The sequence below is a fragment of the Falco biarmicus genome, chromosome 4, assembly GCF_023638135.1.
Source record: "Falco biarmicus isolate bFalBia1 chromosome 4, bFalBia1.pri, whole genome shotgun sequence".
NCBI classification, from domain to species: domain Eukaryota; kingdom Metazoa; phylum Chordata; class Aves; order Falconiformes; family Falconidae; genus Falco; species Falco biarmicus.
In genome coordinates, this window is record NC_079291.1 from 20,291,593 (window position 1) to 20,317,080 (window position 25,488).

The window sequence follows — 25,488 nt, forward strand, 5'->3', positions numbered from 1 at the left end:
GCTTTTGTGCCTGTGGTCTGCCTTTCTGCAGTGCCTTGACTGCCACAGTAATGTTGCTTTCAGTTCTGAGGCCAGAGCTGGGTGCTCTCCCCTGAGGACTCAGCACGCTCCGGTGCCTCGGGTGAACGTGTGCCGGGTCTGCCGTGTGGAACGTGGGCTGCAGGTGTGAGTTGTAGCGTTTGCCAAAGACCGATGTGGAAGGAGGCAGGGCCTGCCTGTCTCTGGTGCCCGATTCTGCCTGAAGTTGTGTCAGTTGCTCCTGACTGCGTGTGAAGCAAAGAGGAGTTAGGTCAGGTTTGCAGCTTGTACAGACACATAGACAAAGCTTCCCGTGGGCCTGCAATGCAGATGGCAGTGTCTTTCCTGTCCTGGGGAGGCCAGGACGGGACACAGGAGCATGCATGCCCTCTCAAAAGTGCTAAAAGAAGAGTGTAGAGCTTTTTTGTTTATGAAACTGATTTTTATTGTGTGGTTTGTTTGGGTTTTTTTTTAAATCGGATTTTATTGGGTTTATTTTTTTGTTGTTTGTTGTCCAATCTTGGCCAAAATTCTTTGTGTCAGAACTGAAGTTGCCTGCTTCTCCATGGGAGGAGCTGTCTGTCCATCTTGAATGCTCCCAGGGATGGATGGGGCATCTGCCTTCTGTGCTGATGGGTTGTTGTTCTGTGCACGCTGCAAGGGTGGGTCTGGCTTCATGTTCACCCCCCTGTATTTGGTACCTGAGGCGAGAGCTGGCTGAGGACAGCCACCCCCCACTGTCCTGCTCATCCTCAGACTGCAAAAATGCCACCTGCAGGCCCCAGTAACCTGGGTGGTGCTCCAGGGGAGTCCAACAGTCTCTGGTGGTCCTGGGTCATTATGGGTGGTCCTCGGTGGTCCTGGGTCATCCTCGGCAGTCCTCGGTGGTCTCCGATGGTCTCTGGCAATCTCCGTCAGTCCCTGGCTGTTCTCGGTGGTCTGCAGTGGTTTTTGGCAATCTCTGGTGGTACTTGGTAGCCTCCAATGAACTCCTCCTGGTGCTCTGGTGCTGCCAGACAGAAGGTGGCAGCCCCGGTCATCGCCTCTTCCCCAGGGCTCAGGGCAGAGGAGATGGCCCCGCTTCATGAGGGGTGGTGGTGCAGGGTGGGAAAGCAGGGCTCATGTGCGGCTTGACAGCTGGGTGACCTTCCTACGAGCCTGCCCGGTGTCAGTGTGGATGGTCCACTCTAGGGCTGGTGTGTGCTGCCTGGGTGGTGTCGCTTGGTCTCTCTGCGGGGCCCCTGAGAGCCCCTGGCAGCCCTGCGGTGCTCCAAGCAGCCTGGCCACGGCGGCGTGGTGCCCCTTCGGGCTTGTGCAGGGTGGATCCAGCTCCATGGGCTCCTGCTGGTCTTGCGATGGATCCACCTGCATGGGCTCTTGCTCGTGGCATGATGGATCCACCGGCATTGACTGTGGATTCTCTCATGGTGGATCCACCTGCATGGGCTCAGGGCCATTCCCTGTCAGGCCAACTGCCACGTGCCGGGCACACTTGGCATCGGTGCTGCTTGTTGTGTCGTGCAGCTTCCGTTCCGAGCTTGGGCTGCACCCTCAGGGGCTGCAATAACCTCTTGTTGCTCACCCGGCTGGCGCTGGGCTCTGGTCTGGCTTGGCCGCGTCCTCCCCTGCCGAGCACGCTTGCTGTCAGGGTTTCCAGCTGCACAGCGAGCTGTGGGCCAGCCGCAGGGCTGCCCGCTGGTGCACCGGAAGGCCGGTGAGGTCACCAACTGCCGCTGGTGCACCGGAAGGCCGGTGAGGTCACCAACTGCCGCTGGTGCACCGGAAGGCCGGTGAGGTCACCAACTGCCCACTGGTGCACCGGAAGGCCGGTGAGGTCACCAACTGCCGCTGGTGCACCGGAAGGCCGGTGAGGTCACCAACGGCCGGTGGTGCACCGGAAGGCCGGTGAGGTCACCAACTGCCCGCTGGTGCACCGGAAGGCCGGTGAGGTCACCAACGGCCGCTGCCATGGATTGGACGATGGCCCGTCAGGCCCAGAAGGCCCCATTGTGGGCGGCCATTTTGAATGGCAGAGAGAAAGGCCGCCCCTGGGGCCTGGGGACTGCCCTCCGGCCCCCCTCCTGTGCCCTGGGCTCCAGCCATGTGCCAGGTCTGGGTCCCCGCTGCAGGCCAGGGCCACAGTGTCCCGGGATTGCCGGGGAGTCTCCTTTGCCCTCTGGCTGCTTGTCTCCCTGCAAATGCCATTGTCCCCTCACGGGATGGTGGCAGAGAGGGGCAGAGGGGAGGAGAGGGCCTGGTGGCCTTGGGGCTGCTGCACAAGGATGATGGGAGGAGGCCATTGCAGGGCCACCGAGTTGGTTGGAGGGGGGCCATTCAGCAGGAGGGTGGGAAGGACCATGGGGGATTGCTTTCTGTGGCTTGTTCCTGCCTCAGCTGCCAGATGTGTGGCTGAAGATGAAGACAGAGCCACCCTGATGTTGCCCAAAGAGTAGCTGTGGCTCTGTTGTGGCTCTTGACAAGCTTGTGGGACCCACTTGGTCTTGGCCATGAGCTCTGCAGGGGAGTGTGTAGGGTGAAGAGCGCGTATGTCCTTCTCCCCCATCAGTTGATTGCCATGGACCTCAAGCAGCGTAAAAGCTGCTGAGAGCACAGCATCAGTGAAGGAGTAAAGGGAGGTAATTTTCTTTCCTCCACAGTGACTAAAGAAGAAACAGTCTGCAAACAGAAATCTTGCTGACTGTTGTGGAAACTGTGAAGGTGTCTCTGGTGACGTCATGAAAAGAAGGATGTTAACTTGTCTTTTTAAATGAAAGCTGACCCATTTCTGAATCTCTCAAATGCTGAGCTGGTATGCTAACCTTGGGCTGTTGTTCCTCTGTTAGCCTGTGGAGAGCTGAACTAAAAGAAAGAGAAAATAAATTTGTATTGTGTGCTAGATCGGAATGTTCTGTATTTTAAAATCTCTAGGACATCCATATTATCTTCAAAGGCATTTCAGCTGGATCCTAAACATGTTTGCTTATGAAAAATTCCTACAGGAGTAGTTTGAACGAAGTAGTGCAGGTTCTCCAAGGGTTTGACTACATATATGCATCATATATACTAGAAGAATACTTTTAACATGCTATTTCTTTTTCATTAATAATATGACTAAACAGCCCTCACAGGTATTGACAAATTTTAGTCAACTGGAAAGAGATTCAGGTTCAAAAGTTCACCTGATTCATGCTGAGGCTTTAAACAGTCTTTTTACTTCCTTCTAAGACCACCCTATAAAAGAAACCATTTTAAGAGGTTTGTGCTTAATTGAAAAAGGAGTACTAATACTAATACGCCCTTCAAAAAACATGCAGGATTTATTTTAGCAAGAAATAGGCACCTAGATTAATTTGCAGCCCTCCCACTCCTGTGTTTGTATAGAAAATCATTCATCCTCTCCCCCATCCCTGAAAGAGGGATAATGGAAAGAGCAACATACAAAGGCTGAATTACTGTCAATAATTTGCAGATAGACAGCAAAGAAGAAACTGGAGTGTGTCTGATGCTGTTTTTTGTGTTTCTCTTGTTCCACTCATCGTGATGCCATCCAAAAGGGAATTCAGAGCTCTAGTGATTGAGATGGTGTTGGCCACTGATATGTCCTGTCACTTCCAGCAAATCAAAGCCATGAAGAATGCTTTGCAGCAGCCAGAAGGGTGAGTCACTTCACAATACTGTGCAGTGAGGGGTTATGTTTCAGCTGGTGCTTTGCCATTGTGTTTGACTTCAAAAGCACCTCTCCAGAGGCCCTCACTCTCTTTAATGTCCACATCAATTCTCTTTCTGCTGTTGAATTTTGAATGAATTCACTTAGGAGTGGACTGGCACCACCTATACACACATCTCTATTTTGTCCTGGTGGACTAAAGCTTCTAAAGGTCGCCATGTTGCGATAAGCCTTCCTGGGAATTTCCCTTGGATATCAGGGTAACATCAAGGACATGATCCAGCTGAATAACCTCCACAGCTTGCATATGATTCAAAGTTATATAGATCTGCAGAACACAACTTAGGCATTGCCCTTCTGCAGATGGCATCTGCTGCCACCTCGGCAAGGGGCCTGCTCCATAAACAAAGAGCAGATGAAAACAACTTGAGATCCACTGGAGAAGGACTGGAAAATAACAGATGGAACTGTATGGGGAAAGCCTTTTCTTCTTCCCAGTATGCCACTAGGAGCTCTAATATTTTGTCCACAGCTCTTCCCCATAAAATTCCTGTCATACTGCAGAAAGCTCTGAGTGATGGTCGCTTTTTCACCCTGGACACGTCTGTCAGAGCCTCCCAGAATTACACCTGTATCAGACCAGAGTGTGACTAGCCATTTGGTCCTCTCAAAAGCTACAACTTTTTCAGGTATTTCAGATAGTCAAAAGCTGGAATTTAAAAATGAGACTATCCATTCCAAGAAAACCTCTTAGGTTATGGTTTTAAGAAATTGCCAGCATCTTTTTGTTCTGTGGAAACAGATGTAAGGATTCCCTTCTGACCTCACACTAGTTTTCTAGCAGTGAAATGAGTTACTGTGTAGACTCATCAGTGCCCCTGAGACCAGATCCTAACTGTTCACTGCGGTAAGATGGTAGGGACCAACGTCTCTTCTGAGCTGCATAAAACAGCCCAGCTGAAATGGGGAACACAGCAACTCTTCAAGCCTGTTTGTGCAGATAAGCAAGCCTAGAAAGAGCTTAGCAAGACTGGGCAAAATTTCTTTTTGCACTTCTTCATTTCTCTTTTACAACAGGAGTTGTGTATGCTGGAGAAAAAAAATAGTATTTCATAGTTGTCTGTTTTTAGAAACACATAAATTGCTCCATTCTCTCATTTCTCCAACAAATATTCTAATGACCTCATGTTCCTGCTTAGGTGATATTTTTGTCTTTCTCCACTTCAAAAGCAGACAATTAATTTATTTGATCTTTTGGATTTTCAGAATTGACAAGCCGAAAGCCTTATCACTGTTGTTACATACAGCAGATATCAGCCATCCAGCCAAGGCCTGGGATCTCCATCATCGCTGGACCATGTCTCTGCTAGAAGAGTTCTTCAGACAGGTAAAGCTGGGGAAGTTCCTCTGTATTTCTTCAGCACAGAGGGATTGTGTAGGATTGAGCATGGAAGTAGTGAAATATGAACACAGGCTTTTTCCTGTTTCTCTGATTTAGGCAAGAACCTCCTAAATGATACGAAGCTTTCTCATCTGGCGCTAGTATCACTGGCTATTATGCCTCTTGGGAAGTTAGTGTCTGATACACTGCCTACAGATATGGACATTATCTACATAGTAGAAATTCTGATTTGGGAAGTCAATATGTGTTTTGAATTAGCAAAATATAGAATATGTGATGTTCTACTTAGCTATAGAACCATAGAAAACAGATTTAGGTAGCTGCACTTTATGAAATTGTACTTAGATTGTTGGAGTAGATGTGAAAAATGCATTACTCTTACTTTAGATGAACTAATCTGTTTTATAGCTCACAGTGGACTGCCTGTTGACAGACCCAAATGTAAACAAATCATTAAGCTCTGTGAGATAGCTATAAGCTCCCCAAGTGACTAATTAAAAGCATTTAAAGAGCTGCCTTAAAAAAAAAATATGTAAAACTAAACAGAGCACTTAAGAGTGTTTAGGATACTTTTCACAAATATGAGTTACTAAACTAAGCAGAAAACTGAGTGCTTAATTTCCCTCCAGAGTTCAATAACTTCATGTTTTATAGTAAATCTCAATGAAAAAAAGAAAAATATATGACAATTTTTAAATGGTGTCTGTTTTTTAAAGGCACTGTGGGAATCCCTTCTTAATAAAGACATTGCAAGAATTTGCTTTGAAATTAATCTTTTCATTTGTTTTTCAAACCAAGAGTGGGTTTACTAGGTGGAAGCAGGTAGATCATACCTGCAGCTGTGTCTGTGTTGCCACACAGGAGGCTCAAGCAAGTAGGATGATTTTCACATATGTCTTAGGGAGAAGTCTGTGCATGTTTATGCTTTTCTAGCTCAAAATTGTACTAGATGTGTTAAAATACACCACTGCTGAGTCCCCCAGATACTGGTGAGGGAATTAAGATTGGCTAGATATTGAGACCACAAAAAGCCAAAGTTTTGATCTGTTCTATGCGTGTAATGAAGAAAAAATATTATTTTATGTTTTCATAAGAATAATTTCATTTCAGCCAACAAATCCTACTTTAGTTTTGAATGACAGATGGCTCCGCTTTTAGATAAACCTCTACATAAAACTTGTATTCTAGTTAAAAATTCAGATGCAGTATTAATTCCCTCTTCAACAAAACCCTTAAGCATAGACTTGCCTTCACTGAAGTTATTTAGTACTAGATCAATAAATACATCCCTACCTGACAGCAGAAGAATCAAGACATTCTTCTCACAAGCTGAGAAGTACCACTAGACAGAGGGAACCATGTTGATAAGAAACTGCGCTGGCCTCAGATTAGGTATTGTATTTCCTTATGCTCTTCACCTGCAGACCCTCTCCTGTTCTTTCTGTTCTGTGCTCTGCAGAGATTTAACCTGTACCAGTACAGGTCCCCAGCCCTGTTGGTTTCCAGGTTTTTTGTGATGTGATACAGGTGTTCCTACACCAAGTAACCATCCTGTAGGTGTGAATGATGCTTCTGAGTACAATGCTGAGGTTTTTTACATTCAGCAGCTATGGTGAGCATCTCTTAGAGCAAACATCTTGCATGAATTAATTTGTTTTACTAATGCACTTTAGATAGCTGTGAGGGAGCTGCCCAAACAGCTTTGAGGAAGTCAAAAGCTTTGAGGAGTCAAAATATCTCTCTGAGCAGTTACAAAGGCAGTTAGGGGTTCCTTCATGAAGAGAATTAGGTACTTGGGTTTTTAAGATGCATAAGGAGTACAAGAAGAATGATGATTAGAGCTGTCATTGAGAGATGGTTTTCCTGAGAGATCAGCAGACACAGTAAAGGAATGTTACTTGGAAATACTTCTGTTTGTATTGTTTGAAACAATGTGTTTCAAACTCCTAACATAAAGCAGAATTGTTCTGCAACAGAAGAATACTATTATTTGTTGTTCCACCCAAAACTCTAATGGGACTTGTGCCCCCATTTAACGTATGTTATATTAACAAAAAGAAGAATTCAACTCTTATGCCTACAGAAGTTTTTCTCTGGTTAGTTTGCTGGCTGTTTTAGCTTACATTTGACACTGGCAAGAAGTTCAGCATGGTTAATGTGAACTGCTGATTGGAGGAATTGATCCTAGAGTATATTTAACAGGCTATTTAAGTTTGAATGCTCAGTGGGGTGTATTGTAATTATGTTATCCTATATATCTTCTCAGCATAAAGTGGTATGTTATGGAGTGCCTGAATAAAGTTAAAAGGCTTTTTGAGAATATGCAGCTTGAAAGAATGGGGGAAAATGGGGTTATAGCACTTCTTATAAATCTTTTACGCCATCTTGTGATGTTAGAAAAGGACTTTCAGTTCTGAGGGCTGGAAAGTGTTTGGATTTTTGTACTTTGGCACTTAACGAAAACATTGAGAATGTCAGAATCATAGCATCACAGAATACCAGGCTGGAAGGGACCTCAAGAATCATCTGGTCCAACCTTTCTTGGTAAAGACACAGTCTAGACAAGGTGGCCCAGCACCCTCTCCAGCTGAATCTTAAAAGTGTCCAATGTTGGGGGATCCACCACTTCCCTGGGGAGAATATTCCAATGGCTGATTGTTCTCATTGTGAAAAATTTTCCTCTTGTGTCGTCAGAATCTCCTCAGGAGTAACTTGTACCCATTACCACTCATCTTTACCATGTGATTCCTTGTAAAAAGGAAGTCTCCGTCTTCTTCGTAGCCACCCTTTAAACACTGGAAGGTGGTGGTAAGGTGTACCCTATGCCTTCTTTTCTCAAGGCTGAACAAGCCCAGTTGTCTCAGCCTTTCCTCACATGGCGGCCTTCCCAGTCCTTTGATCATCATGTGACCCTTCTCTGGACCCTCTCCAGCCTGTTCACATCTTTTTTGCGTAGTGGGGACCAAAACTGAACACAGTATTCCATGTGTGGCCTGGCAAGCACTGAGTAGAGTGGGATAATGACTTCTTTATCTCTGCTAGTGATGCCCTGGTTGATGCAACCCAGCACCCTGTTGGCTTTCTTTGCCACAGGAGTGCACTGTTCACTCATATTGAGCTGCTTGTCCACCAGGACCCCCAGGTCCCTTTCCACAGAGCTGCTCCCCAGCCGGGTAGATCCCAGCCTCTGCTGCACTCCTGGATTATGTTTTCCCAGGTGCAAGACCTTACACCTGTCGGTGTTGAACTTTATCAGGTCCTTGTAAGCCCACTCTTCCAGCCTATTCAATTCTTCCTGCAGGGTGACTCTCACTTCCAAAGTGTCCACTTCCCTACTCTGGTATCATCAGCAAACTTCATCAGAGTACGCTTGATCCCATCATACCCAACACTTATGAAGATATTAAACAGCACTGGAGCCAACATCAATCTCTGGGGGACCCTGCTTGTGACAGGTTGCCAGTTTGAAAAGGAAGTATTTACCACCAGTCTCTGAGTGTGTCCTGTCAGCCAGTTCCCCACTCAGCGCACAGACCACTTGTCTAGACCCTAATGCATCAGTTACTCTAGGAGGAGGCTGTGAGAAACTGTATTGAAAGCCTTGGAGAAATCCAGGTAGATAATGTTCACCGCTCACCTCACATCAACTGAGCAGGTTACTCGGTCCCAGAAAAAATGTCAGCGTTTCCTTTGGAAGAAAAAAGTAATCTGCATCTGGTCAGCCATGACCTGTGAATTCCTCATCTGAAAGACTAAAAAAGGCATGCAAAGAGATTCAGTCCCTGAAAACTCAGTCCTGATGCTGATGTTCTCTCTTTAAAGGTTTGCTCTGAGAACTGAGTTCTGCTGGGCTGCCTGGAGAACTGCAGTGAGAAGCATTCCTGTGCTCAAGTGGGTTTTTAGTTGGTGTGTAGAAGTACCAAGCAGGCAGAGAAAGCTCTAAGGAAAGATTCACTGGAATCAGGATGATGAATTCACCAGTTTCTTCTTGGACTATGACTTTTCCAGCCAGACTCAAATTCTCCACCATTTGTGTTAAAAAAGAAAAAAATACAGAAACAAAACGTAATTAAAGAAAGCAAAATCAGAGGCTTTTACAGTCATGACCTAAGATATCAAAGTGCAATGTATCTTGCCTTTTTCTAATTTCTTGTCAATTTTTTTTCTCCAGGGTGACAAAGAAGCAGAACTAGGGCTTCCCTTTTCTCCACTGTGTGATCGCAAGTCTACTATGGTTGCTCAGTCTCAAATAGGTATGTCCCTTTTGGTGCATGCAAAGTAGTGTCGTAAAAGCAAAACTTACTTCTCCCTGTAGGGCTAAGATCACTGTGATCTCTTATCATTTGGAACTATGTTAAAGAGAGGAGATAAAGCACAATGGCGTTATTTTCCCCAGATCAACAATTCGAAGCTCAGGAGCCATTAAATTTATGGTGGTGGTTCCATGCAATAACCAAGTTACCTCTGATGTGTCTGCAGAGATGACTACAGTGCCTGGTTGTAACGCTACTCCATGGTTTTCTGAGCTGTGAAGATGAGTCATATGTGGCAACGTGTTGTGATATCATAATTATTGGTTGATATGAAAATGTAATGTCAGTCCCTTCGATGACCTGGGCAAAACCTATTGTGTGTTTTTCCATTTATTCCTCCCATCCTTTCTCTCCCAGTGCTTCAAGCCAACCAATATTTGCCGTTGAAGCCAAGCAACTAGCAAACTTATTTCTGATCCACCCAGCCATCTACTTCTCTGGTTATTGAGTGAAAAAGTAGAAGGATAGGGCAACAAGCCTGGTATTTGGTGAGAAAACAAGAGGAGCTAAGTGAAGTAAAATGGTTAGGGGGCTGGGAGCAAAAATAGCCCAATAGAAAATGGATTTATGGGTGGATTTTTATATCTAGGAAGCAAGTGAATTAGAAGAATGTGATCTAACCTCAACTGGAGAGTAGGAAGTCAAATGGAATAACAAGAAAGAGAACACAGACCCTGAAAATTAGGGAACTGTGACCAGAAGCAGATATAGGGAGAATGTATTAAAGGAAAACAAAAAATTTGAAGTATGAAACGTCTCTCAAAGAACAAGATATCACTGAACCTAGGAAAGTTCAGATTTATAGCTGTGGCTAAGAGCCATTTCTATTTAAAGTTATTTCACTGTTCCTGTTAGTCAAGCCGTTTTCTGAGGGCCCCATCTGAGACTTTTCTGGCTTTGTTAGTTTAGACAGTTCAGTCAGAATCTGAACTTGAAAAGCCCTGTGCAAGCCTGGCCCAGTTGCCAGACTTGTAGTGTTTATTCCTCTGCATTGGTGATCAGAAGAGTGGGAATGTTTGTAGAGCACAGTGCAACTGTGTGTTCTGCCATCAGCTCAGTGGAGGGAAGTAGCAGCAAACTTGAAGTGCTGCAGTCTCAGCTAAAACCAACATTGAGGACTCCTGGCCACACTACACCTACTGCTGTGCTGTGGGAGAAGGTAAACTCTGGCTGGTGTGGAGGGAAGCGCATGCAGAGGCTTCTCTTTCACACCCCTTCTTTCATCTTTCAGATATGTCCCTCACGCCTTACAGGAAAGAGGAGTCGTGCTTCACATGGGGTCCCTCTCTGTAGAGCTATGTGTGTGCTTGAAAATCAGTTTTCCTTGTCCCCCTCTTTTGTGCTCCTTTGCTCAGGAAGGCCAGTAGAGCCAAGATGCCCCATGTGTCAATCCACTGCAAAATTAATGATGAATTAAACTATCACCAACACAATTCCCCCTTAGAAAAGAGGCTCTCATCAGTAAGCAAAGGCAGCCTTATTTAGTCATGTACTATTTGTCACTATATTTTATTTGTACAATTTAGTAATCCATTGACATTAATAGGCTACTGTCTATAAATCTTGCCTTCTAACATTATAAAACTTCATTTCTCAGTCTGCTGCACAAATTGGCAGTGTCTTTCTGTAACATCTCCTTTGTTAAATCAAAACCTCTTACGTTTTCTGGCTATCCGCTGAGGCAAGGCTTTCAAAGTCGTAGGGTAGATTCTCAGACAAATAATCTGTTCCCATTCACTTATTTACCTGATTAACAGCCTTAACAAATTGTTCCCTGGAATAGTAATTACTACATTTCTTTCCAAAAGTAAGTTCTTATTGAATTCCAAATGGTGCTATTGTCTGCAGCAAGCAGCCATCAGTCCCCACAAATAAAAAACCTCTGTCCTTTGTGAAATAATATTCTGCTCTTGGTTCTGTCAAGGACAGAGACTAGAAATCCTGTTTGGGTGGCTCAACTTTTCTGTAGTCGCTGGTTTGCTGCTCTAAGTCCACTGCAGATGCAACAGCAGTGAACAAGCATTTTCATTATCAAAAGATTTTCACAAATGGACACTGAAGGTTTTACAGTACAGACTTTTTTCGTGCCAATGGAGCAATCTTACAGCAAAAACTTTCTCAAAAGAATGTCTTTCTTGTTGCTTCAGTTTGTGAAGAAATTGTTTAAATTGGTAATTTAAAAAAACATGAATATCAAATAATAAGCCTGGATTTGAAAACCTGTTAGTGCCAGTGACCAATTTATCATCTTTTTTCTTGTTCAATAGAATAAGTGTGGTAAATATTTCTGTACCACAGTGAAGAACAGAAATCAGGAGATTCATGTCCAGAAGTCAGGCTGCTTATCAGAGTGGGGGAGACAAACAAACTGCAAAGAAAAAGCAGGCCAAGACTTGTATTTTCCAACAAGAATATCAGGAGTTGAAGCTTCTTTATATGTCTCAGACTGTAGGAAGCTTGTTTGACTGGAGGTCAGCCTTTGTTGTTATTGTCCTCTTTTGCAGCTGATAAATGTAGCAACATCCATTCATTTTTGTCCTTTGACAGGCAAGAAAGAAAATTACAACTTCAGAAAAAATTGTATAAAGGTTGATGAGTGTTTGCTGATGATTCTTTATTTTTGTTCGTTTGCTTTTTTGGTGGTGGGCTTTAGGGAGGCTGCCCTCTAGCCAGTGTTTGGCACAGTGGCATTCTCAGATGGAATGAATGAGCACTAGGCATATGCCTGGAATCTATCTTCAGCATGCAGTGTTAATTGGTAAAATGTTCTTAGTTGCTGGGGTACAGAAATATTTACCACACTCATTCCATTGAAGAAGAAAAAGTGTGATATTATGGTCGTTAGAATTAATAGGGTTTAAACCCCAGGTTTATTATTTGATAGTCAGGGGGTTTTAATTAGCAAAATAAATCACCATATTTAAATCACAGTGTCTTTAGGTAAGAAGAGAGAGAACACAGTGGGGAGGGAGGGAGGCACTTGGGAATATAGTGTAATTTACATAATTATTAATAAAGTCCTAAATTTTGTTTCTACAATAGCAGATTATGTTTCCCAACATCATTGTAATCCCTATTTTAAGGTAATACCTGAATATTTTATTTAAGTTATAGGGAATAGAGAACAAAATACCACTTATCAAAGAAAAGTTCTCTTATGTCTTTGAGTTTGTTTACCTGTGGTCCCTTGTGCCACCTCTCCCTTTGTTGGTGAGATGCAAGACTTCTCCCAGGGAAAACTTGTTTCTTAGTTAGAACTGGACCTTGTGTTTGTGTGAAAATATTGATTATCTCAGGAAGCAGATACCACTACCTCGCTGCTGAAGTTACAGCCATACATCTGATATCAGAGATTTGCATGTCTTAGGGGTTTTAGTGGTGATGGAGTAAATAGCAGTGGTATTTATTACTTGCCAAGCAGAAGTGACAAGATACTGCGGCTTGGGTTTCTTTGGTCATTAAGAGGTAAAATTTCTTTTGAGTGAAGGGGAATAGAAGAGACATATAGACAGACACACACACACATATACATAAATCAAATTCTTATCCTCAGGACTCCTGTGGCACACTGAACAGTGTTCTTAGTACAATTTCAATCGTTTTAAAAAAATTGTATTAATTTTCTGGGATAATCTAGGTTGTGATCTAGCACACAATTCACACAATTTCCTGTTATGGCTTTATACTACATACATTTCTGATTAGATCCCTGGGAGAGTTCTTTTTTTTTCAAAATTTGAATAGTTAAGACTGTCTCAGTGTTATAGGAGCATGTGATTCAGATGTTCAGATCAGACTGCATATTTTCTCCAGATTTACAGAATGTTATTATGAAATTCTGAGAACTTGCAAGTAACATTTTTAATTTGGCTAGGCACGAAAATACACTTAATTACCCATTCTTTTAGAAATTTAGCAAAAATTGGGGGGGTGGGGAATGGAAGTAGAAGGGTGCTCAACTGCTTTGCACTCAGGATGTGGCTCAGAGCATCTGTGAGTTCAGATGGCCCTTGAGGTCTCTTATTTTACTGTTCAGGGTCTGTCATAGAAACATATTGTGATCCAGTCAGAGAAATGATAATATTGTGAATGTATAATTAATAGTTACAATTACCAAATCTTTTACAATTTTAACAGTGGGAAAGGATCTGAATCCTCATGTGCCTTAGGAGGAATTAAGGATGTAGTTGTTGGTTACATGCAGCATTAAGAAATTTGCTATGTGTAGTGCTAAAACGAACATAAGAAATATCCTTTGCCCCAAGTGAGAATTTAGGGGAAGGTGTAAGGTACTATAAGCTCCTCGCTCTCACATCTTTTCTATGCAATTTTGATTTTTCTTCATGGCATGATTTTATGGTCACAGGGCCCTTCAGTCCTTCACAACATTCAGATCTGAGCCATACTGATCTTATTGATCTCTGTCAAACTGTATACTGAAGTAGAAATTATTTGGCCCTTTATTTTTTTCCTTTCCTTATATTAAAAAATGGGGGAGAAAGCATTTAAATCTGTTTTATTATCAAGAACAACAAGCTGGATGAGCACTGAGGAGAGAATACTCACAGCAACCCACTGATATGCACAAAGAGTCTTGCATGTAGCTGCACATCAGCAAAGCTTACCAGTATTATTGCTGTTATATTAATTTTCTGCTTAAGAGAGTTCATCTTTGAAACGGGGTTTTATCCAAATCCGCTAGGAATTTGGCTTAAATATCATACTCTTCCTATAAAGCAAGTTCTGATGCATCTGTTTATGCTCTAATTTGCCCCAGTTTCTTTCCAGTGTTTAAGTAGGTAACTTTCATGACATGCTATATCCACATTCTTGGTTTAGGCAATAATGTATACTCGGTTTTCCTTTTCTAGTATTTGCCTATCCCTCTTTCAAGGTATATTTTTTTTACTCTGTCTTTTACAGTGTGGTTGTCTGCGATCACTGAAGCAGTGACTCCACATAAATCCTCCTCTTGCCTGCTTGACTCTGCTTGTGTTTCTGCTCAGGTTTCATTGATTTTATTGTGGAACCCACTTTTACTGTGCTGACCGACATGACTGAGAAGATTGTGACTCCGCTCATTGATGAAGCTTCCCGCTCTGGCATGTCCGGGTTCAGGCGTTCCAGGTGAATGACTACATGCCCTGTTCCTTCACTCTGCACATGCCATTGTACCCACCGCCCCCTGTTTCCCTGCAACAGCCCATGTCTTCCTTGTGGCTTAAAGCGCCGTATCTGCACTGCTGACACCACAGCTCACCTTGTGACATGACTTTGTTGCAGCAAAACTCCAGCCCAGAGGAGGGCAAAAACGGAGGCTGGCATGAACCTGAGCCATGTCTCCAAAGGCAGTGAGCAGAAACCGTTGTAGCCATGCAATTGAGTGAACTGTAGTGCTCTTTCCGTCACTAACATCAAAGAGAAGGTAGAGGGAATTGTTGGGAGGCACTCATTTCTTCATGCCAAAAGTATAGATGGGATTGAAATACAAAAGAGGACTGGGAAGTATAAGCACACTTTAGTGGCAGCATTTAGCATTATGTGACTGTGTGAAGTACCACCAGAATTCACCTGAAGTTTGGGTGTAAGGAGTCTTGGCCCATTCAACCTGCTCTGTTCTTGTAGAGAAACTACTCTTTTAGTAGCTTTATGGACAGGGTGTGTCTTGGGATTCAAATGCTGTGAGGCTACTGCTCCCTAGAGTAGGGCTACCAAGTCAGGATTCCCTCTGTCAGGTGACTCTTGGGCTGTTACACAAAAAGCAAGCACTAATATGTTTCTGTGCCAGTTATCTTGGTGCCTTTATTAAAATGTGCACAATGAAGTGTCCATCCTTGAAACACAACTGTAGGGTCTGTAACTGAGTGCCTGATTTCAGCCTCAGCTGAGGTCACCAAGCCCTGGACAGAGGTTGGCCTCCTGTCCTGCGCCTAATGGCTCCCGTTGGTGAATTTTAGGAGACTCCTCTTTTGACATATTTGATCTCTAGAATTGTCTGACTCTCCAATGGATATTTAGGGAATGAAGATACACAGCAAAGGTAATGGAAACACTTTGAGTGTTTCTATTTCTTGGGGACTATGGGTACTGAAAAATATGCATGGAAAAGCTGCCCTTTGTTTCTAATGCTGGCTCAGGTTGTGCTGTTTGCTTTAACATCAGTTGCTGTGGGGTGGGAGGGGAGGATGAGGGATTCAGGGTTAGTTTTTGTTTTCCTGGTTGACTCTGTTAAGTTATCTGGACTTAGAGTAATTATTTCTTCTTAGCTGCATCTGTGTGTATGTGATAGTGATTTCTTCTGTGTTTGTGCTCTTGTGTCCCAGCCTGAATAGCATTAGTCCCTCCGAAGTTAAAAAATCAAGTGTCAAGAGCACTGGGTCTGAAGGAAGTGCCTCACTCAACTGCTCCATACTCACTGTGGACTTCAAATGTTTCAAAGCCACTTGGACCGAGGTTGTGCAGCAGAACCGGGAGAAATGGAAAGCGCAAGCCACCAAAGGTAACAGCCAGGCATTTTACTGAAAGAATAAAAATTCTTTTGACCTCTTCTTCAAGCTCTTCTTCAATCAAATTGCTCTCCAAGTAAGCACTGTTAGTTTGAAAAACGGTGTTTTCAAACTAGGTCAACGTTGTCAAGGTTGACAGCCTACAACAGGGCTTTCCAGGTCAACAACCTACACTAAGTTCAGAAGGATAGGAATACTGTGACTCATCTGTGCCTTATAGTCTTCTTACATGGTGTATATGTACGTAATGAAGAGGGATGTGGACAATGGGAGGGAAAAAAAATAATTGTAAGGGAGGTCCCCTAAAGTCATGAGTCACAGTCGGTACAAAAATAGCTGGAACAGTATTTATAGAGATAGAGAATTCTTTGTTCATTTGTAGGTATAGAGAATTGTTCACTGTTAAGATTGAAAGCGTTACAGAAGATAGTTCAGGGGAGAAGGACAGGATATTCTGGGTTCACAGCTGTTTTCATATTTCTAGTGATAACTTCGGTAATGACTTGGGAACTATGCTGCAAATGCTCATGATGTCATCAGTCTGGGAGGGACTGCAACTATTTCAGAAGAATGAAGGCTGTGTTGGTTGCAGGTTGGCCAGGGTTCAATATTGTCATGCTAATGGGGAAAAAAAACCCTAACACAAAACCCTCCAGCCCTTGCTTCTAAGACGGTTCTGGCATTCTTCCCATCTTTCCAGCAGTAACAAGGCCCCCACAGCAGTGCTGCGTCCAGTTTTGGCCACTGCAGTTCAGGAAGCATATGGACCAGTTGCAGACACTACAGAGTACAGTAATGCAAATGATGATAACTGTTGTTTATAGCTGAGAAGGTTTGTAGCTGAAAGCAGTTTTCTGAAGACAACTGAAGCTGCAGATTAAGAGAACTATTTTTTTATTCATATACCCTGGGTTGTTAAGAGGAGAAAAAAAAAGAAAGTTGACTGTAAACTGATAGCAAGTTAGACATTGGTAAATATCTATCTTGGAACTAATGAGAAACATCTGTTGAGAAGGACTTTGGTATAACTGCCCCTTGCCTCCAGGGGCTGGGTGATTGCCCAAGGACTCCTTGAGCCCTTGGGTGATTTACATCAGCTTTGGATCCAAAAAGGGAGGAATGTGTCACTGATTATTATTTTTTTTCTTCATGAAACTTTTTGTGATACAATTTCATCTCTGAACTGAATACTTGTTACTCGGACCCTTACTTAATGCAGTTGTTGTATTTCATGTAAATGGAAGGAGTTCGATTTTAATTTATTATGTGGCCTTGGCTTCAGGGCTGATGGAAAAATTGGCATGGTTCTCCTATTTGCCAGAGCAGATTGTTCCTCTCCAACTGAAAGGCCTGTCTAAAGGTGCAGGAAAGCACTCATTATTATTCAAATTAAATATTTCTTTATGATTAAAACTTGCCATTCAGGAAAAGCCTTTCTAGGCATTCAATGAAAATGGAAACCAAAACAGAATTCAGAATCTGCTTATTTGCAAGGGGCTTTTTTTAGCCTTTTTTTTTTTAATTGGTATTTACTGTTTCACAGTTCTTTGTGGACCAAACTAAAGCTAAGCAAATGAGCAAGGCATTTAACATAATCAGTGTCCCACAGTATAGGAGCATTGAGTGAATGAAGCCAATACAGTTAACTGGTTTTAGGAATTTCATTTCAACCCAATACAGTTAACTGGGTTTAAGAATTTCATTTCAACTTTCAACCCAATACAGTTAACTGGGTTTAAGAATTTCATTTCAACATGTACCATATATACTTGCTCATCTACTAAGGATCTACTAGATAAAAATCCTATATGCAAGAGAGACCTGTGGGGAAATAAATAAAATCTATCTTGCATTTCACCTAAACCAAAGCTATAGAGTAGATTGTAATAGATTTTGGATATTTAACTTTTAAATGTGCTTTGTACCCACTTGCAGTGACTGCTTTGCATAAAGACATTTTTCTGAATGTGCATATGTAAATGTCAAGTTATGATTCAAGTGGATGTGCACACATTGCTTAACTAATGCTGCTATTGGTAATATGTATTGATGCTGTATTTCACATCCATTCTTTAGAGTATCTGATGATAAGTGTTTGGTTATTAATAGTTTAGCTGGAGAGGAAAATATTTTATTTTAAAGTGCCTCATAAAAAAACCCTTCTAGCAGCTCCTGAGGGTAGTCTATGGAAGAATTAGTTATCGTTTGAAAGCAGGGAGCTCACCAGTCTGCATTATTAGACATGGAAGCCCTTGAGTAGGTCATTTTATCTTTACCTTTCTGACAACCTTTAGCCCTGAATAGTTGATTTACTGTATGTTTTTGCCAAACTTCATTGCCAATGACTTGGATCAAGGCCTCATTTTATGGGTCAAAGATTCATAAAGTAGTTTCAGCTTCTGTTCATCTGAATTCATTGACTTTCACATAATTTCTGTGTTTCTGGGTGCATTTAGCAGTACAAACACGCTTTATTTTTGCCTTTTTTTTTTTTTTTTTTAATCCTAATAGATTTATACAAAAGAATGGTTCAGCATACCTTTGTATGGGCTGGCTGGGAACTAAGGAATTGTTCCTGGACTCCACAGCCCTTGCATCGAAACCTTTGCTTAGCTGCTGTCTTGCTCCTGACTTGCAGCAAATCTCTGCGCTCCATCTGCCTTGCCTGCCTTAGCCATATGCAGCAGGGCCTGCTGCACAGCAGGAGTTTACATTGCCGACCCCCATCAAACCAGTGTCTTGCAATGCATCAGGAGGCTCTGCCAATAAAAATAAGAATTATTAAGAGAAGACAGATAAAGCATTTAACTGCTGATTGACAGCAAATGGCAGCTGGGGATCAGAAGGGAAGGAAACCCATTGTTATTATTATTATTGTTAGTGCTGTTATTGTTACTGCTACTAATATTATGAAATTATTTGTAGGATACTGTATTCCCTTTGGTAATGATATTGTCCCTAGAAGCATCAGTGAGCTGTTTTTTTCCTGAGTGTGGTATTTATAGAAAATTTCTTTAACCGTTTGGGCACAGTAAGTGGGTTTATTACTGATCTCTTTTTGCATAAAGGATCATCATTAAATAGCTAAAATGAAAAGAAAAAAACCCCAACTGAATAAACAAACACCCTAATGTGCAAAGCACCATTTAGATAAAGTATTTTCTGACACAAATTTTGACAAGAGGCACTCATCCAACAGTGTTGTAGCAAGTCCCAGTCTCCTGAGCCAAATTTCTTTTCTGTGGGTCAGGAGCAAAATGCAGCATTTTTTTCAGATCCCCAAGTGAGAGGAATCTTTCTGTATGCCATGAGACTCCAGGGAAAATACCAACATGCATAGCTGAGCTATTTATGGAAGCTACCATAGATTTCAGGAATTATTAATAAAGCGAGGGAGGCTTATATCTAATTAAATTATATTTTTGTGTGAGCCATAATTTATTAATTTAAAAATTCATTAACTTTAGTTAGCTGCTGGCAAGGAAATAGAGATTGGCATTTTTTATAAAGACAGCTTTGCCCCTTTCTCTTTTGTATCCCATTGGTACATTTTTCTCAGAACTGGTTCTGATTTACTCATAAGAAGTATTTGACAAGACACTTAAAAATTCTTTTGTAATTTTTATTCACTGGCCAAGACCCTGCTCCTGTAAGGAACAAAACATCTTTCCTATAGATCTCAAGAACGCTTCCAAAGAACCAAAGTAGACTTTATTCAGTGTTTTGTAGGATTTTCTCATCAGCTTACACAATCTGTCTGAAAACAAGAGATACATCTGTGATTCCTGTCACAATTAAAGTGCAATTAATTACCCACGATGGGGTAAAGAATGGGCAGGATTTTGCCAACCCAGAAATCTTGATTCCAGGCCTAGAGCGGTCACATCTGAATGCCTAGACTCACTGTGGGTATAGATATGCTCTGAAGCTGCGTGAGCACACAGGTTCCAAACTGCGTTGTTGAGCTACTCAGCTGCTTTTGCTGTTTGAATCTCTGTTGATTGTGGAAAAAGGGGAGAAAATTACAGAGTCTCTGCCCAGGGTCTGCATACACCCAGCCATGTTTATTAGCTGGAGGGCTGTGCTGGGGGACCATGGTTGTGTGCTGCTTTCCAGCAGGCAGCCACACAGAGCCTTTGCAGCTGAGTCTGTGCTGCACCTGACCTGGGCTAGAAATATAGTGGGTTCAACACCTGGAGCCAAAGTAATTTTCAACCTGTATTATAAATAAGTGTTGCATCAGAGCAAGAGCAATATCTTGAATGGAGGAAACTGGCTTCTCTGTAATTTTTTTATTACTTTTTTTCTGCATAAGACTATTTTGAGATGCTGCTGTTGTTCCACACTCGCTTTTGAATGTATACATTTGTATGTTTGTGATTGACTATAAGACATTTTAGAATGCAAGGGCAAGTACTATTAGTGATATATTAGTCTTCCAAGAAAGGACAGAGCTATGAAGGATAATAGTGAGTGGAAGGAAAGGGGTTAGGAAGCTGGCACTGGAAGCAACCTGGAAGAAGAGGGGAAAAGGTAGATGTCAAAGAACCAAGAATTTTTATATGCCTGGAGTTACATGGTACAGTATGAGAAAAAATGAATATTGTTTGACTGATTGTTGTGTGTCAAAAATGAAACTAACTTTGGTACCCACAGAGCCTTCAATAGCTAATATCTCTTTTTAATTTGCCTTTTAAGAATGTTGAGGAACTATGTTTTCAAAGGTGAACCTTATATGGTAAAAAAGGACATGCCTATAATATACATTTAAGCCAATGTGGGGTCTTTTTTTCAGAATACTTTCTAAAGTGTTCTCCTGTGCTCTTTTTCCCTTGTTGAGTCAATTCCTACTTTTACCTAAGTAAAAGCTGGTTTTGTGTAAAAAGCTGAATGAGATTTAGATATGTGAGTTGTATCATTCTTATCAAATTGACTGATAATCATGATTTCTTTCCTCATTTTGCTTCTCTCATTGCTGAGGATGCAGAAGAAAAAGCTAAGAAAGAAGCAGAGGAAAATGCTCATCAGGGAGCAGATGAAAAGAAAACAGATGAAAAGGATAAGGATCAGCCAGCTGAAGATGCCACAGCAGCAAAGGCAGAGAACAGCAAAGAACCAAATCCTGGGGAAAACAAAAGCGGAGATTCCAATAAGAATCATGTAAATGGGACTCAGCAAACTGGGGTGAACAAACCTGAAACCTCTCATGGGAAAAACGCACCTAGGACAGATAAGGGAATGGGCTCTTACCACACAGTGGGAGAAGAGAAACAGCATGTCCAGAATGGTGAGTTCTTTCCTTCCATTGAAACATAAATTCGGCCCCAAAATCAGTATCTCACCTCAGTGATGGGGGAACCTAATGTCCTGAAAAAAGATGTCCTAGGCCCAGAGCCTTTTCCTGGACACTGGCATAGTCACCTTCATATGGGAATCAGAAACTGTAACTTAACTCCCAAGTAGTGTTCTTCCATAGAAGAAGGAGTTCATCTGCTTGGGCAGTTTTGGAGGAAAGGAGAAAAATCTTTTTCATGGAAATAAAGCAGCCTGTTATGATTCACAGGCTGAGAAGCTGAAATAAATATTCTTGGTTCAATTAGCAGCTTCATTGCTTGGGTAACTGGCAGAAGAGAAGCCAAAGTTGCCTTATAAACCCTTTTTAAGGCAAATTAAAGGTGTCTTTGAACTGAGTCTCAGATATAAATGTTTCGGGACAGAGGATTTTTCCCCTCTCTCTGTTTTTCAGATTTATATTGTTTATGCTTCCTTTGTTCAGGTTTTTTGTTTGTTTTTTTTTTTATTATTATTTTTTTATTAAGGGAGTCATGAACCTAGTTTTGGAGACTTTTTTTTTTATCAGAATTTTTATTCCAGTGTTTTAACTTGCTATAGAACTGTGTTAAAATAAGAAACACATTTTGCACCCAAAAAAGTGGAAAAAATGCTTGAAAATTGCATTGAATATAAAGAAAATTAAAAATTATTCCTCTGAGTCACTTGTGTCTTGGCCATTTCTCTGCCCTTCTCTCCCCAGCTCCTGCTCCCCGAAGTCATTATCAAAAAATGGCAGTACAGCCGCAGGTGACTTATCACAAACTTGGCTAGTATCAGCCAGTCCAAAATCAGCACAAAACTCAGACTTTGAGGTATCCTTTTAGAAAAAACCTGAGTAAGCATAAAGACTTTGAAAGTCCCAGGCCCAGGCAGTGAATTTAGATGGCAGCAGAGGCAGAAATTCTGTTTAAAACATTCCTGATATGATTCTCATGTATTTCACTTGGCTGATGGCCTTTCCCAGTGATTTCATCATCATTACTTTTTTTTTTTAGATTGGAAGGACTATGGGGAACAGAGCTGTCACGCTCTGGTATCTATGAGATTTGTCTTCAGACAGTGTTACACGGATGGATAGGAATGGGCCCTCCCCCAGGGAGACAAAAAAGTTGGGGTTATATGAAATCCCAGTTAGACCGCACCAGTCTTTTCTTCTGAAATCCTTTGTTTTACGTGCTCCTAACAATATGGGGGTTAAGCGTGCTTTAGTGATTTTGACAGTACCTTTTCCTGCAATGCCTCTCTGTTGCAGTTGTCAGAAATGCTTTGAAAGGAATTACAATAATTTCTGAAAATTAGAGTCTTCCTCAGGAAAAGAAATTCTGTCTCTTAATTTATGGGAAAAAGCCTTTATGAGGTACAATCATGGCAGAGTCTTTGGAGACTGATGAAATCTTAACATTCATATCTCTGGGTTCACCACAGCTTCCGTTATGTCTATATGTTAATATCTCATCGTAAAGTATTTGCATTATTATTTCTCTGCCTTTGTAATCCCTTTCAAAAAGACCATTATGATCATTGTTCTGCTCTACTTCTGGCAGTATGGCAAGGTAGATATTACAATACTCAAAAGTCTCCTATTCGTGGGAAGTTAGGTTCAATGAAAGTTCAGAAATTGCTTTGTCGGGTGAGTTTAAAGTCTCTCTCAGTCACTCACTGTCCATGTGCTTTCTCCGAGAGATCAAACTGTGAAATAACATATGTGTGGATGCTCATAATCTTTTCCTGCACACACTTAAGTGTCAAGCAACTCCTTTACGCAATGGTCAAGTAAAGCATTATTAGCTTATTATTACTGTCAGCCACGTGATGGTGGAGGAAATGCGAGACTTTTGTGCTTTGCTAGAGACATTTTAATGTCATTTCCTGAAGACAGTGTCCTTCTTTTAGAGTCCACCTTCATCAAGCAGATACCTTGACCCTGATTGGAGCTACTTTTAGATCTCTGTTCAGGGAGCCCAAGTCAGTGGCAGTGTGATCAGCTGAGCCGGTTGCGGCTTGTCCTGTATCATCTTGCTTTCATTTTTCTCTCACCCACACAGTTAGCTTAGAAAAAGAATACATGAAAAGTTCTGACTCTGAATGAGAACTGATCAGGACATGTTTTTTCCCTCTTGTTAAATATTTTAAGATTTGAAAACGATTCCTCTTTTATAATACGATGAAGCTTAATTAGAGGGAGAGATTGATCTCCTGTCATCCAAGAATAACAAATACTCCAGTGGTCAGGGAACAATGTGGAAGAGGGAGACCTTGCTTCTCTACAATTTCTCTTTTTTTGGGTGGTTCCAAAAATAAATATCCACTGGCCATGACTATTTTGAAGGCAGATCAGATCCTCTTTAACACATAATGCCTATAATCTTGATCCAAAGGCTGGAAAGTAGCTATAATAACAAAAATAATAATAGAAATGGAATAAGCATCACGTTAATACAGCCCTGTAACATACCTCACATTTAAAAAATTCTAGAGTGAGACTTTTACAGCTTTTTGTGTTGAGGTGTGGGTCAAAAATTCACTACTATTCCTCCAGGGGGAAAAGACAAGCTGCCTGCTCCTATCTGGGCAGGCTGCTGTTGCTTCTCTGGACATCTGAAGGAAGGACACCTTCTTTGCTGCTGTTTGGACACTGCAGTTGAAAGAACCCTATTCTGGTAGAATTCTTCCTTTAAGTTATTCTTCATTTGATCTTGCATTTGGCATTCTCATTCAATGAAGGGATGGTCTGGGAAGGTCTCCTGTAATCTGCTGTATGACTAATTAATAGATGACAGAAAATGAGAATGACTCTGGTTAACCTTCCTGGCTTCACAAAACACACCCCAACTCAAGTTGCCATTTTCATTCTGTATCAGCTATTACTCTCCAAAGGCTTTGCTTTGCTGGTTTGCTACGGAGACTCTAAAGCCAGTGATCAATGCTAGGATGATTATTCCCTGATACTGTCATCAAAGGACACCCCAATGAATCTGTGGGTATAGGAAACTGGTAAGAGAAAGTAAGACAAGATTATGTAGGACTGTTTGGGATGTTTAAGGTGGTTCTTTAATGCAGAGACTTAAGATGAAGTCTTTTAAAAGCATAAGTGTGTCAGAGTCCTAATTTTGAAATTAACGTTGTGCTCAGGTTTTTAATGGCCTACAGACAACCAGAGGAGCACGAGTTTGCTTGTGCATTTAAAAAAAGTGTTAACAATTAAAATAAATTTAGAAGTAAATTGTAAAGCTTGATTTTCTGTAGGAGTTGGATAAATTTTGTCTGGTGCTTTATTCTATGGAAATCTCTTAATCCAGTTCCTTGTGAATACAGACCTTTTCTCCTAAGGAACATCTCCTTTGGATGTTGCAATTTGATTGAGTTACAGGTATTAATAAACTGCAGTCTGCATTAAAATGCTTACAGTGTTTCTTATTGCTTCTTTTTAGGTGAATTAAAGGAAGACAATAAGTTGGACAAAAAAGATCAGTCCAGTGTAGGGGATGAATCAAAGAGAACAGATGGTAAGGACAACATTTTATTACATTTTGTCACCCATTTTTATATGCAATATACTATTTACTAAACATCTGAAGGTTATTCTAGAATCAAAAAAATGTGTGGTAACCAGAAACAGACTTAACAGAAACAGACATTAGACTTGAAAAGAAGCCATTGGGGCATTCTGGAGGAAAATCATCCTTTTCACATAATGCTTAGCACCACTTAGTTGTTCTGCTGGTAAGGCTTATCCATCAATTTTTGTGGGGTGCCTGCAAGAAAAATCCTGGATTATTAGAGTTGCTTAATAGGAAATGCAGATCTGAGAGGTTCTATTCTTCTGACTTTCTTTGGGCTGTATTCTGCACTCTGTTAGGCCAGGCTGTATGGGAGATGTAAAAAACAGAGCTAAGAAAAAACTTTACAAGGTGTCCTTGTTTTTCATGACTGCACTGTATACTACACCAATACAAACACAAAGCTTTCTTGGCTTAGTTGTTTGAGGGGGAATTTGCCAAGCGCTGTCGAACCACAGGTGTGGGAAACAAGCAGGTACATGCACATCAGCATAGGGGTTCTATTACCAATGCTGTAGAAAAGGGATCTTGCTGAAACGTTGTTGGAATGAAGCAATTCCAAGCCATGGGATGGGTTTCTTGGGCATCTGAGAATAATTTCTAATGAGTCTGATCCTAACGTAGAGGTACACAGAAGTTTCAGTAGCCTCAGCAAAGTGGAAAACCAGCTGTAAGGTCTGTGGCGTAT

The 25,488-nt window shown here is 41.7% G+C and overlaps 1 protein-coding gene across 8 annotated transcripts in view; it reads left to right on the top strand.

Moving 5' to 3' along the window:
- Positions 1 to 25,488, top strand: part of LOC130148136 (dual specificity calcium/calmodulin-dependent 3',5'-cyclic nucleotide phosphodiesterase 1C-like) — a 371,754-nt gene that overhangs the window by 309,535 nt on the left and 36,731 nt on the right. For all 8 annotated transcript variants that reach the window (XM_056336358.1, XM_056336351.1, XM_056336357.1 and 5 more), the window contains 7 exons: positions 3,573 to 3,674; positions 4,952 to 5,072; positions 9,259 to 9,340; positions 14,407 to 14,527; positions 15,724 to 15,899; positions 20,894 to 21,193; positions 24,672 to 24,746. In XM_056336358.1, coding sequence (XP_056192333.1) covers positions 3,573 to 3,674; positions 4,952 to 5,072; positions 9,259 to 9,340; positions 14,407 to 14,527; positions 15,724 to 15,899; positions 20,894 to 21,193; positions 24,672 to 24,746 — 977 coding nt within the window. The remainder of the gene's footprint in view (positions 1 to 3,572; positions 3,675 to 4,951; positions 5,073 to 9,258; positions 9,341 to 14,406; positions 14,528 to 15,723; positions 15,900 to 20,893; positions 21,194 to 24,671; positions 24,747 to 25,488) is intronic.